Source organism: Rhinopithecus roxellana, chromosome 4, assembly GCF_007565055.1.
Source record: "Rhinopithecus roxellana isolate Shanxi Qingling chromosome 4, ASM756505v1, whole genome shotgun sequence".
In the NCBI taxonomy this organism is placed as follows: Eukaryota; Metazoa; Chordata; class Mammalia; order Primates; family Cercopithecidae; genus Rhinopithecus; species Rhinopithecus roxellana.
The window spans coordinates 71077473-71090347 of NC_044552.1; the positions used below are offsets into that span (position 1 = coordinate 71077473).

The 12875-nt window shown below is 47.1% G+C and overlaps 1 protein-coding gene across 1 annotated transcript in view; it reads right to left on the reverse strand.

Moving 5' to 3' along the window:
• Positions 1 to 11729, reverse strand: part of EZR (ezrin) — a 57392-nt gene extending 45663 nt beyond the window's left edge. Inside the window, exons 1-2 of the mRNA XM_030929458.1 lie at positions 11578 to 11729; positions 10392 to 10476 (exon numbers count right to left, since the gene is read on the reverse strand). Coding sequence (XP_030785318.1) covers positions 10392 to 10403 — 12 coding nt within the window. The 5' untranslated portion in view covers positions 10404 to 10476; positions 11578 to 11729. The remainder of the gene's footprint in view (positions 1 to 10391; positions 10477 to 11577) is intronic.
• Between the last annotated feature and the right edge of the window lie 1146 nt (positions 11730 to 12875).

Below are 12875 nucleotides of genomic sequence, written 5' to 3' on the forward strand. Positions count from 1 at the left end.
ATGTCTCCCCAGTACCTGAAAACCTGGCACAAAGTAGGTGCTCTATTGAAGGAATGAATTTTATGCAGGATGGTTGTACAGGTGTACCTAACATCCATAACTTAAGAAGAATGTGTGTGTGGAGTTCTGAGCTAAGGAATCCTAGTGGCCAACACTGAAATCAATTCCTTATCTATGAGGAACATCTAAACCCCCAGCCCACAAGCCCTTTGTTTTGGGTTACATGAAGGCTGCCCGGGGGAGGCTGTTCGGGTGAACATGTTAAGTAAAAATGCTACGTAAACTGCATGCTTTTTGCAAGCTTTCGGGAAGCAGTTGCTGTTCTGTCCAACCCACCACCACTGGACTATCCCATATGTAAATTTCCAATAAACCTGATGCTATCCCTGCTGAAGTCAATAGGGGTCTAGCAAGACAGCTGTGTTCACGTGGCATCAAAAGGACAAAAAGCAAGGTTACATTTACTTACTATATTATTTCATTGGGCTGCTAAGTTAGAGGAAAAGAATGACCATTATGAGCTAGTAAAGCTTTTAATCAGATTAGAATTTAGTAGGTACAAGTGGAACCACACAGCCCTTACTGACCAGGGCCAGGCACAAGGCCAGGCGCTTCCTGTGTGCCATCTCAGCAGGCATCCCAGGTGGGCATGCAGGATCTTGTTTACAGATGAGGAGGCAAAGGGAGGTGAAAAAACTTGCCCAAGATTACCCACTAGGAGGCAGGTATGTTTACCTATTTGGTCGTCCTCCTTCCCTCTATTTCTCCTACCAATAAACAAGAATTTAAAGTTTGCAATAAAATAATAATGCTAAACGAAAAACAAAACAAAACAAACTTGGACCAGGCATAGTGGCTCATGGCTATAACACCAACATTTTGAGAGACTGAGGCAGGAGGATGGCTTGAGGCCAGGAGTTTGAGACCAGCCTGCACAAAACAGTGTGAAACCTCATCTCTACAGAAATAAAAATAAAAAGATTAGTCAGGTGTGGTAGTGAGCGCCTGCAGTCCCCCCAGGAGTTCAAGGCTGTGGTGAGCTATGATTGTACCACTGCACTCGCGCCTGAGCAACAGTGCAAGACCACGTCTCGAAAACACAAAAACACCACCTATCCTCTTTCTTTGCTGCCGGAAAAGACAAAAAGCACAAATAAACAAGCACCTGACAGCGTTATAGGTGAAGACTGAGTTCTATGAGTGCAGTAAAGTAGGGCACAGCGCAGATAGAGATGGAGCTATACTTTAGACAGGGTGTTCTGAATCAGTAATGGACTTATAAAACATCAGCAGTCAGAAATTCACATACAGACTGTAGTAGGTCAAAAGCTCATTTTAAACTATCAATGAGGAAAAAAGCAATTTATTTACATAACATTCTCTTTCCAACTCAAATATCAGGCACAAATTGCTTTCTTTTAGCATATGCCAGAAATCTGTCATTACACAATGGCTTAGCAAGTGTGACACAAGATACTGCCACTTTCTCTACACAAAGACCCACCCGAACACCAGCTTTGTTTAAAACATCACCTCGGCACCACTATGCCTCTCCTCAGTGAGTTTCTGAGTCCATGCTCAGAGCCCATGATGCGCTCAATACTGGCTAACAAAACACATTCTGTTCTCTGAGAACAATTTTTTTAAAAACAGGAACCAATGGGGTGGATCTGCTTCCAAATATTAGTCCAACCATAAAATATATACAAGGTTATAATAAATGTTTAACAATAATTATTTTTATGTTAGAAGCAGGAGTTGGCCCATTTGTTTCTCTAAAGAGTCAGTCAGTAAGTATTTCAGGCTTTGAGGGCCTTATTTGGAGTCTGTTGCATATTGTCATTTTAAAAATCCTTCAAAAATATGAAAACCATTTTTAGCTGGTAGACCATATAAAAACAGGCCACAGCCAGACTCGGCCCTAAGATTATAGTTTACCTACCCCATCCTAAAGTAAAAACAATTGTTTACAGTATCTGAAATGACAACTGTCCACACAGGCAGTTTCAAATCGATCTCTCAGGCAAAAATGGAAAACAAAATTAGGTTGCAGAAAAGTGACTTCAAACTTAAAAACATGAGCAAAATCTGATATACTGACTAGTACAGTTTGATCCTCAGGTGATATCAATAAAAGGTGGGTCATGGTGAGACATTTTTTATTTTGCTTTTAAGGTTTTGTTTTCTCAAGTATATTAGATTAAAAGGACTAATTATTAATGAACTTTTACTTTTCCTTTGAAACAACATTACCATTTACCTATAAGTGTTAAGAAGGGGTTAATGAATAAAGGAAAACAGAACTGACCACTGCTGACTGGGAAGCCCACATCCCTCACACTTACCCAAAGGATCTTACCAGCTGGGACACCCTCCCTGGTTCCCAGGGCACACTTCTCTTCTGTGAGGACCTCTATAATGCACTATAGTGCACTGTAAATTGTTTACAAATCTGCTTTCACTAGGAGACTGAGAACTCCTTAAAGGCAAAACCAATCTTATTTTTATTGTCCCTGCACCAAGCACATAATGGGATATAATTGCGCTTCAACACATGAAGGTGATACCCATGTGACTGATAAGGGAAGTCCCACTAGAACACACAGAGGATGGACACGAGAAAATCAGAGCCCTCCCTTTTACTAAGATAACCCAAACTGTTCATATTGCTTTTTCCCTGAGAAAACCAATGGACAAACTTTACCTTGTTTATAGGAACCCAAAGTTTTAGCTAACAGGGTAAGTTTGAAAAACATTTAGGGGGTGGGGAAACAAAAAAGAAACACATAAAGCTTACAGCATCTGAAGAGGAGTTGTTTGTATATCTCACCGATAAAAACTTTGTCTCTGCTTATCTTACGTAACATTCTTTCCACTTAAAAACTAACTCCCATTTTACAGCTGACAAGATTGAGGTTCTCAGATGCTAAATGGCTTCCCCAAGTACAGATAAGCTGTAAATTAGCTATGAAATTCTTTTTATAGCTCTTTGTGGTTTCACTTTGAAAAAAACTACGTATATTAACTACATCAAGCATTTCAGTCAAAAGTCTGTAAGATGCATTACAGCACAATGGTTTCATTCAGTTCTGAAAACTACCGAAGTCTGGAAAAATCTTTTTGTCAACAGGCATGGATGGTAAATATATTAGAAGGAAAATAATGCAACCTTTGGTCTTTTCAACAAACACACATTTAGTGCTGAAATTAAAAACTAATTGGAGTACTTGGGGAGTCTCATTGTAGTTACTACTGAAATAAGGGATAAATTAACATGCATTCACTGACTTTGAAAGCAGACTGAATTTCACTGCTTCAGAACAGAGTTGAAACATCTAACTACCATTAGAAAGCAGGTATATCGGCCGGGCGCAGTGGCTCAAGCCTGTAATCTCAGCACTTTGGGAGGCCGAGGCGGGTGGATCACAAGGTCAGGAGATCGAGACCATCCTGGCTAACACGGTGAAACCCCGTCTCTACTAAAAAGTACAAAAAACTAGCCAGGCGAGGTGGCGGGCGCCTGTAGTCCCAGCTACTCGGGAGGCTGAGGCAGGAGAATGGCGTGAACCCGGGAGGCGGAGCTTGCAGTGAACTGAGATCCAGCCACTGCACTCCAGCTTGGGCGACAGAGCGAGACTCCGTCTCAAAAAAAAAAAAAAAAAAAGAAAAAAAGAAAGAAAGCAGGTATATCAAACCACCCTAAGAATCTCCAAATTGTCAAAGATATATAAAAGTTTAAGTTAAAAAAATTAAGAAAAAAAATTATAGTTCACTAACTGAGAGTTTTCCTTTCCCAAACTGTAATTATTAATAACATTATTCAACATTTTTGTTAGAAACCACATTATCAGCCAGGCATGGTGGCTCACACCTTGTAATCTCAACACTTTGGGAGGCCAAGGTGAGAGGATAGCTTGAGCTCAGGAATTTTGAGACTAGCTGCCTGGGCCATGCAGTGAGATCTCGTTTCACAAAAAATAAAAAATTAGCTGGGTGTGGTAGTGTGTGCCTGTGGTCCCAGTTACCCAGTAGGTTGAGGTGGAAAGATAGCTTGAGCTGGGGTGGGGGCGGGGGGCGCTGAGGCTGAAGTGAGCTGTGACTGTGCCACTGCACTCCAGCCTGAGTGACAGAGACCCTGTGTCAAAAAAAAAAAAAAAAAAATCACATTATTTCATTAACAAAAGAGGCCAGTGTGGAAGGAATAAAAGAGAAAAGAGGAACAAGGAATGGGATCTCCTACTTCCCTACCATTTACAGGGAATGTCCAGCCTCTTTTTTTCCTCTTTGAAAACAAAGAGCCAAAATGTGAGAGACCACTGGGCACTGCCAAATGAAGCTCTGCTACTGGACTCCCTGAAGAGAGAAACTCAAGTCAGAAGGATATTATGCTGAATTGCCTGCCCAAGTATTGGTAAGCAGTAAATTAGCTACGAAATTCTTATTTTTACGGCTCTTTTTCACAAAGAGTCATCCTAGCCCCTATTCGAGTCTCAAATACCAATAACAGCACTCCTGGCATTTCAGCCAGACTTTAAGAAGGCGGCTGGGCATCAGTGACTGCTTTCACCCGAGTGGGTGCTCTGAAATCACACTGGGCTTGACTGGGGTGCAGGAGAAAGGAATATATAATAACTGCCCTTTTCCTATTGAATTAGCAGTACCATCTGGAGAGCTTATTTAAAACATAAGCACCCAGCCTGTACTTCATCCTAGAGATGGAAGTCTTATTAGTTCTTCAAGGGACCTAGGAATCAACAGTCTCCAGATAATAGTGTACACAAAATTTTGAGAACACTGCACTAAATTAACTCTTTCTCTTAACTTTAGGTATGTACAGTGTGTACGTATACTTAGGGAAAACATACAAAGCTACTGAATTATTTGGATTTTAAAATAACGCAGTTTAAGGAGTGTGGTACTTAATATTTTGGGGGGCAGTGGTTATAGTAATGAAAGAACGCAAAGACTTTTTTCATCAACCATTGTCACAAATGTATTAACATGTACAACAAATCCAGACTCCCCGCCTTCCCCCACACCTGGTCCTTCTCCAGGATTACTTATCTCAGCGATGGCACCACCAAACATCCACTTGCGCAAGCCAGAAACCCGAAGTCAGCCTCGACACCACCCTTGGCCCTGCATATCCAACCCATCACCAGGCGCTATCAATTCTATCTCCCAAAGAACCCCCAAATGCATCCACTTCTGTTCCCACTACCACCACCTTGGTCCAAGCTATGAGCTCCTTCAATGGGCTACCATAACTACCCTTGCTGTCTCCTGCCTCCTGTGATTTTCCTATTATAGATCACAGTCAACTTTTCAAAAGCCATATCTGATTATGTCACCTCCCAGTCAAAACCCCAAGTTAAACTAAAAAATGCCCAAGGATGGCTTACGAGGCATGGCCTGACCTGTCTTCCTCTCTAGCCACGTTGGGCTTCATGTGGAACCCCCAACTCACACTACTTCCTCCCACCACAGGGCCTTTGCACAAGTTATTACCTCTGCCCGGGGAGGTCAGTCACCTCCTCAGGGATGCCTTCCTGACTTTCCCTATTTGCACCCCCACCAGCACACACACCTTATCTACTCTTAGGCCTCACATACCCCTCTTCAGGAATACTCTCTGGAGCTGCAGTTTTACATTTACTCTGGGATTGCTGTCTGTCCCCCAAACCAGACTGTAAACCCGCTGACAGGGACTATGTCTGTGAACATCCCAATACATTAATTGTGCCTTACAGTGTTATCATGGCAAATCACTCATCCTACCACCACTTCTCACTGCCACATGGCATAATGTTAGCTACCCTAATTCACTACTGCCCCTCCTGGAGGAGGAGGGGTGGAAACAGATGCCATGTGTCCTCCTCAATTGTGGAGGGGTGGCGGTGGGGGGTACAGTCAGTAAATTGTCCCTGTTTAATAGAAAAGGCTATGTATTCCCAAAGAGGTAAGGTAATCTCAGAAATTACCTTAAAATTTTGGCACAGTAGAAATGTGAACACACTTTCAGAGTTTTTCTAATGAAAGGTAAACCTGCTTTTATATTAGAAATGTCTATAAGAACACTTCAGAAATGAACAGGTAAGATGTGTTGGAGTCACTTAAAGGCAGTTCAGCTCTATGGTTCTCATGACAGCTTAAAGAGATCTCGGCCCTGAACACAACACCCTTTTCCTTCCTGAGCTTAACTACAGTGGTTTTCCTTGCTCACCCCCCGTGCTTTCTTTCCATTGGGCAGAAGAAAGCAAGTGTGAGAGTAAGGTGCTCTGCAGTCACCCTAACACGAAGGGGCGGGCAGAGAGGATGCTCCCAGGGCCAAGGATCTGAGCACCAACTCCTACACCTCTCCCCAGATGGGGCAGACCCACAAGGCCACACAGCACACCATGTCCTGGGGACTGGCCTGAACAGAGGCCAAGGCTCCCTCTGGAACCCCAAATCACTCTCCTTGGACGTCAGCCAGTCACACATGAATAGAGTCCCCTAAGCAGCTGTGGGAAAAGCAAAACCAGACAACAGACCACAGCTGTTCCTGTGGAGTGCTGCTGCGCGCGCCCCCCAGCCCTCAAGCAAGATTCAGCTGAAGTGTTACTTCTCAATACAGTCTGCCGATTTCCCCATCAGATGATTTTCCTCTCGACTGTGTCACACGCATTACCTAGGCTCCATCCCAGTCTGACAGCACTCAGCATGTTTTCAATTTCAGCGTTTACCTGCATCTTGGCCCAGGTACCAGACACTAAGCTTCCAGAGGACAAGATCTGTCTCGCCCTCTGTGCAGATCACCCTGCTTGCTGATGAATAAACACTCAAGTCTTTTTTTTTTTCTCTTTTTTTTGAGATGGAGTCTCGCTCCGTCACCAGGCTGGAGTGCAATGGCGCAATCTCGGCTCACTGCAATCTTCAGCTCCCAGGTTCAAGTGATTCTCTTGCCTCAGCCTCCAAAGTAGCTGGGACTACAGGTGCCCACCACCACGCCCAGCTAATTTTAGTAGTTTTAGTAGAGACGGGGTTTCACCATGTTGACCAGGATAGTCTCAATCTCTTGACCTTGTGATCCGCCCACCTCGGCCTCTCAAAGAGCTGGGATTACAGGCATGAGCCACTGTGCACGGCCTCAGTCTTTTAAGTAAGTGTTGCTTTTGGGAAATAGTATTAGGAGAAAACACAGCAAATAAATATTTTCAGTTATACTGTTTTACACATAAAGTCATCCACTCACTCAGTTCAGACAAATCAATCAAAAATACTTTGCCTGTTGAATTCAAGGGTTAACAGTTGCAATGAATCAGGCGGAAGGCCAACTACTCAGAGGTATCCATCCTTTAAGTGTGGTTGCCCCTTAATCCAGTTGTTAAACATTAAGCCCAAGAAAACCACCTAACATTCTTCACTAATATTCTTAACTTGAGCTTGAATAATTAGAATCAATAAACCTTTGTTTAAAAGACACATCCATAGAGCTGTTGGTAGATGTTTCATTTTCACATTTACTCAGGCAGCAAAAAAACCCCAAACCAAACCAAAACTAACTGGATCCTCTCTAGCAGACTTACGAAGTGTCATATTCAAATATGTGCAACCTACTATGCTCTTATCAGTGATTTGTGGGATGGCTCTAATAATTTACATACAGAAAGGCTTAGTGTGTTTAATTTATCTCTAAGACCCTCCTGTGCCAAAGAAGGGGAAGGGAGAAATTTCCCATGGCAGACAGGTATGGCTGACCTAAATGGAAGCCTCTCAAAAAAGGTTTGTGTTTGTTTTCAGACAACATCTCACTCTGCTGCCCAGGCTGGAATGGAGTGGCTTGATCTCAGTTCACTGCAGCCTTGACCTCCGGGGCTCAAGCAATCCTCCCACTTCAGCCTCCACCCCCAGGTAGCTCAGTCAGAGCGCAGGCCACCACACCCAACTAATTTTTCTATTTTTTTGTAGAAACAGACTCTATGTTGGCCAGGTGAGTCTTGAACTGCTGGGCTCATGTGATCTGCCTGCCTCAGCCTCCCAAAGTGCTGGGATTACAGGCTCATGCCTGTAATCAGGCCACCTTGCCTGGCCTCAAAAAAAAGTTTGAAAATTCTAATTGTAAATATTATACAAAATACAGTCTTTCAAAGAGTAACTCTAGCTCTAATACACAAGGTGATGGCTACTGTCTTTCCTGAACTGTTTCACAACTATCTTCACTTTATCAAATGTCAGAAACATCTTTTAAGTTCTGATCTATCATAAAAGACCTTTAAAACAAAATGAAATGAAAATATACCTGCCACAAGAAATAAAAGAGAGAAGGGAGTTCTGACAATGCAACATGGATAACCTTGAAGACATTATGCTATGGGAAATGAGACTACCACAAAAGGACAAATGCTATCACGATTCCACCTATATGAGGTATCTAGAGTTGTAGAATTCATAGAGACAGAAAGTAGAATGGTGGTTGCCAAGGGCTGGTGGGGGGGATGGGGAGGGAGAATTTAATGGGTAGAGTTTCAATCTGGGAAGATAAAGTTCTGGAGAGGGACCTTGGTGATGGCGATGTAACAATGTAAACGTACTTAATACCTTTGAAATGTAAACCTAAAAGAGGATAAATTGTATATTTTACCAAGATACAAAAAAAAAACCAGAAAAATAAATTACGATTCCTTAGGAGAAAGAAAAGTAGTGACTGAGAACAGGTTAACTTTTTCCTGAGTGCTATCTTAGCTGAGCTCTGCATCTCTTCTTTTAGTGAAATAAAGAAAACCACACCCAGAAGGGTAATCTTGACCACTCCTCCGCATACCCTCGCACTCAGCTCTGCCTAAGTAAGGGGTTGTACTTAGGTCAGTTTCATACCACATGCACTGTCAAGCCTGGATGTCACGTGTCACTTTTAAGTTTGAATTAAAAAGAAAAACTTTGTATAGAAAATACTCTGCATCGCAAATGAATCATCTTAATGTAACTTAGGCAAAAATGATATTGGCTTCTGAATCTACTGGCATATTAATATTCTTTAACCTAACAGCAAAATTAGTACCTCTAACAAAGATCTTCTTAGAGAACATAAAATTTAACAATAGAAAAAGCAGCAAGGCCGGGTGTGGTGGCTCACGCCTGTAATCCTAGCATTTTGGGAGGTCGAGGTGGGCGGGTCACCTGAGGTAGGGAGTTTGAGACCAACCTGGCCAACATGGTGAAACCCCCTCTCTACAAAAATACACAAATTAGCTGAGTATGGTGGCACATGCCTGTAATCCCAGCTATTCGGGAGGCTGAGGCAGGAGATTCGCTTGAACCCAACAGGCAGAGGTTGCAATGAGCTGAGATCAGGCCACTTGCACTCCAGCCTGGGCGACAGTGGGAGACTCTGCTCCCCGCCACTTCCCCCCCCCACACACACACACAAAAAGGCACACAAGCATTGATTACAGAACCAACTTGTTTGAAAAACCAGAAAAAAATTCCGGATGTATCCGTAATCCCAGTTTGTAATGAATCCTATTATTTTGTCCACTGTGATTCAAAACTCAAAAAATATTAAACCTTCCTCCGAATGTCTAGTCACCAGTTCCCCAGCGTTAAAAGTAGGTAGAATACATACAACTTTCCAAGAAGTGTCAGTCCCAGAGAACCTGCCTTGTGCCTACAACCCCTAGGCCTAGCCAGCAATCTCAACACAATCAGATTCAAGGAGACAGAGGTGCAGGCACAGCCCTTTCATCAGTTGACCAGGAGTGCTCGGCCCGGCCTGCCAAGAGCCGCTCATCAAACTCCGCCGACTGCCTGCATCTACAATTCAAGTCCATGGCTAACCTTCAGGTTAGAGACAGAAATTCTGCTGCAGCCAGCAAGTTTCCTGGTGAACAGGGCATCGCTTCATGGGCCTGGTAGGAAGCGAAGCTGACAGACAACTTCCGAAAGCCAGTCTCCTCTCCCAAACGCCCTTTAAATCTCCCCAGTTGGATCTTGGGCGCCTGTGGTTTCGAACCCTTAGGAACTCTGAGAGCTGGTGTGTGTGGTCGGAAGCCATTTGAGTCTCCCTGTGATTTGGACTTTTTAAGAAAATTCGAAGTTGCATTACCATACCCTTTAAAAACAGACGGAAGCAGTGTAAAACGGCCTCTAATTTTTAGAAAACATCGTAACTACTGGGGAGGGGGCTCACAAAGAAAAAGACAGCAGAGAAAAGCATCAAAATGGTGTTTTCCTAACGCTCCACAAAAGGGTCAACAAGTAACAAAGAGCGGCGACAATCCCCTATTCCCATCCTCTTCTGCGTGTAAGAAAAGCCTTCTTCCACCAGGAACTGCCCCAACACCTCGTGCAGGTGCCTCCCCTCGCCAATGAAGCCTCCCCCGTCCGCCCGTCCCAGAAACTGGGCAACTTACTGGTTTCGGCATTTTCGGTTCCTGTTGAGTATACTCGATCCCCGGAAACACGACTCTCCAGCAGCAGCGGAGACGCTGTCCCAACCTGGAGTCAAAGCAGAGCCCTTAGAGCGCCGGCCCGCCCTGCCTCGTCCTCCTGCCGCGCCCGATACTCCGCGACCGCCGCGCGCTGCAGCTTAAGAACCCGCCAGCCCGGGCCCGGGTGAGTCAGCGCCCCGCCCAGCACTGCGGGCACGGGGAGGGGGCGCGGCCGGGCGGGGCCCCCGGGGAGGAGGGGCCTGAAAGAGGGGGCGCGCGCCCAAGGGGCAGCCGGCGGGCACTCGAGGTGCCCCCCAGTTGGGGGGGTCCGGAGAGAGGGGGTGCGCACCCGGGGACCCCCAGCATTAAGGGGCTGGTGGGGGACGCGGGTCCGGGAGATATAGGGCAGGGGGAGCACTCGGCGGGGAGGGTCGGGGGGAGAGGGCATGGGCCCCGGGGAACACTCAGTGGGGAGGTCAGGGGAAAGAGCGCCGACCGGGCGGGAAGGGGTCTAGGGGGCACTCGAGGTGCACCCGACTGAGAGAAGCGGAGAAGAGAGGGCGCGGGTCCCGGGGTACCCGGCGGGGAAAGGCCCGGGAAGACCGCCTGGGAGAGAGAGGGCGAGGGGCAGGGGGAACACTTAGGAGGAAGGAGTCTCGGGAGCGCAGGCGCGAGCCCTCGGGGCACTCGGCAGGGAGTGGTCAGGGGAGAAGGGGCTCAGGGCCGGGGGGCACTCGGCGGGGAGGGGTCCGTGGAAAAAGGGCGTGAGCTCGGGGTCAGCCAAGGAACTTCCCAGGGCTGCCGGGAAGCCCGTGAGGAGCCGAGCACTCGGCAAGTTTCACTTTGTGTAGCAACCGTTGCCCCGCGGCTGCAATCGCAACCGTCAAGCCTTTGAGAAACTCTTTCAAAAACTGCAACCGCCCGGGAGCCGCCAAGGGACGGCGCCCAGGCACCCAGGCTCGGCGTTTCCTTCGGGAGAGGGGACCCGGCGCCGAGGGGAAGGTCGCGGGGCCGCGGGCCGGCTCAGCTCCACTGCCCCGCGAGTGCTGGGCAGGGACCCGCGCCGCGCCCCCCAGGCTGCCCGCCGCACCTGCAGCCGAGCTCCCGCCGCCCGCCCGGTCCCTCCGCCAGGAACCCCGGCCCCGACCCCCGCCGCCGTACGCCTCACCCGACGCCAGCAGTGCTCCGTGTGCTCCCCGCCGCCCTGGCGTCTGCTGAGTGCGCCGGCTGCCCGCGCTCCCAAGAGCCCTGGCGGGGCGGGTCCCGGGGCCACGCCCCTTCCCGCCCAGTTCTCGACCTGTGAGGTGCGCCCCTCGCAAGATGGCGGCGGCCGGGACTCGGGCTCGGAGGGGAATTTGGCGGAAGGACGCGCTACTCCCAGCGCAGATGCAAGTGGGGAGGCTGTCCCGCGGCGGGCAGGGGGAAGTCAGGAAAACGTAAATAAATCTGGAGGGGCGGACGGCCCGGGGGAATTGCTGGGCCGCTTGGGGCTCGGACCGGGGGCCCTTTCCGACACCCCGGCCCTGGGGCGGCTGCACCTGGTGCACGTGGTGCAAGTCTCGGTGCACGTGGCCGGCCCAGCCGCTGTCTTCCGAAGCTCTGGTTAAGCGGCACTTTGTGGCCTCTTTTGACGTGACTAGCAAAAAACTCCATGGGATTTCTCTGAAATTCTAGGAATTACGTTTTTTTGTTTTTTGCTAATGGTTCTCAACTAATTTTTAAGACACACAAAACACGTGCTTTGGGGGCCAGTAGAATTTGTTGCGAGAGATCTCACTCTGGAAGGGGTTCTCAACGTCTGGCTTCCAGACGAGCAGCAACAGCATTCACTGGGAACTTGCAGAAGTGGAAATTAGGTGTTGCTCAGCCTTAGGATTCAGAAACTCTAGGGCTGGGCCCAGCAATCAGTGTATTACAAGCCCTTTAAGTGATTGTGATGTTGGCTAAAGGTTGAAACCAGAGAGCTTCTCCAGAATTCCTCTCCTGGGTTTACTACTCCCTTTCTGCTCTTAGTTTTCTTGTCTGTAAAGCGGCATAATTATGGCACCTGTATCAGAGGGTTGTAATGGGGATAATGAGTTAGTACATATAAGATGCCTGGGACAGTACCTGACACTTAGTAAGCACTTAAATCTGTCCTGGTAGAGAAATCAGTGACTTTGGGTGAAGTTCCAAACTCTGTTTCCCAGTTTGTTGAATGAACATACTAGTAGCCCCTCCTACATACACTTGTAAGGATTAAATGAGATTGTGCATGCGGTGTGCTTAACTTGTGCTAGCATCATAGTAATTGATGCTTAACCTGCCTTCCTAGTGACACACTGCTGTTTGGGCAACCCTTGTCAGGGCCTGTAATCTCCCACTTGCAGATCCAGGGCATTTCAGAGGTCAGAGAGAGGAGGGAGGCCTCTTCTGAGACTTTGACCTCTATTCAGGTAAGTGTATTCCTTCTGAAAGACTGAATTT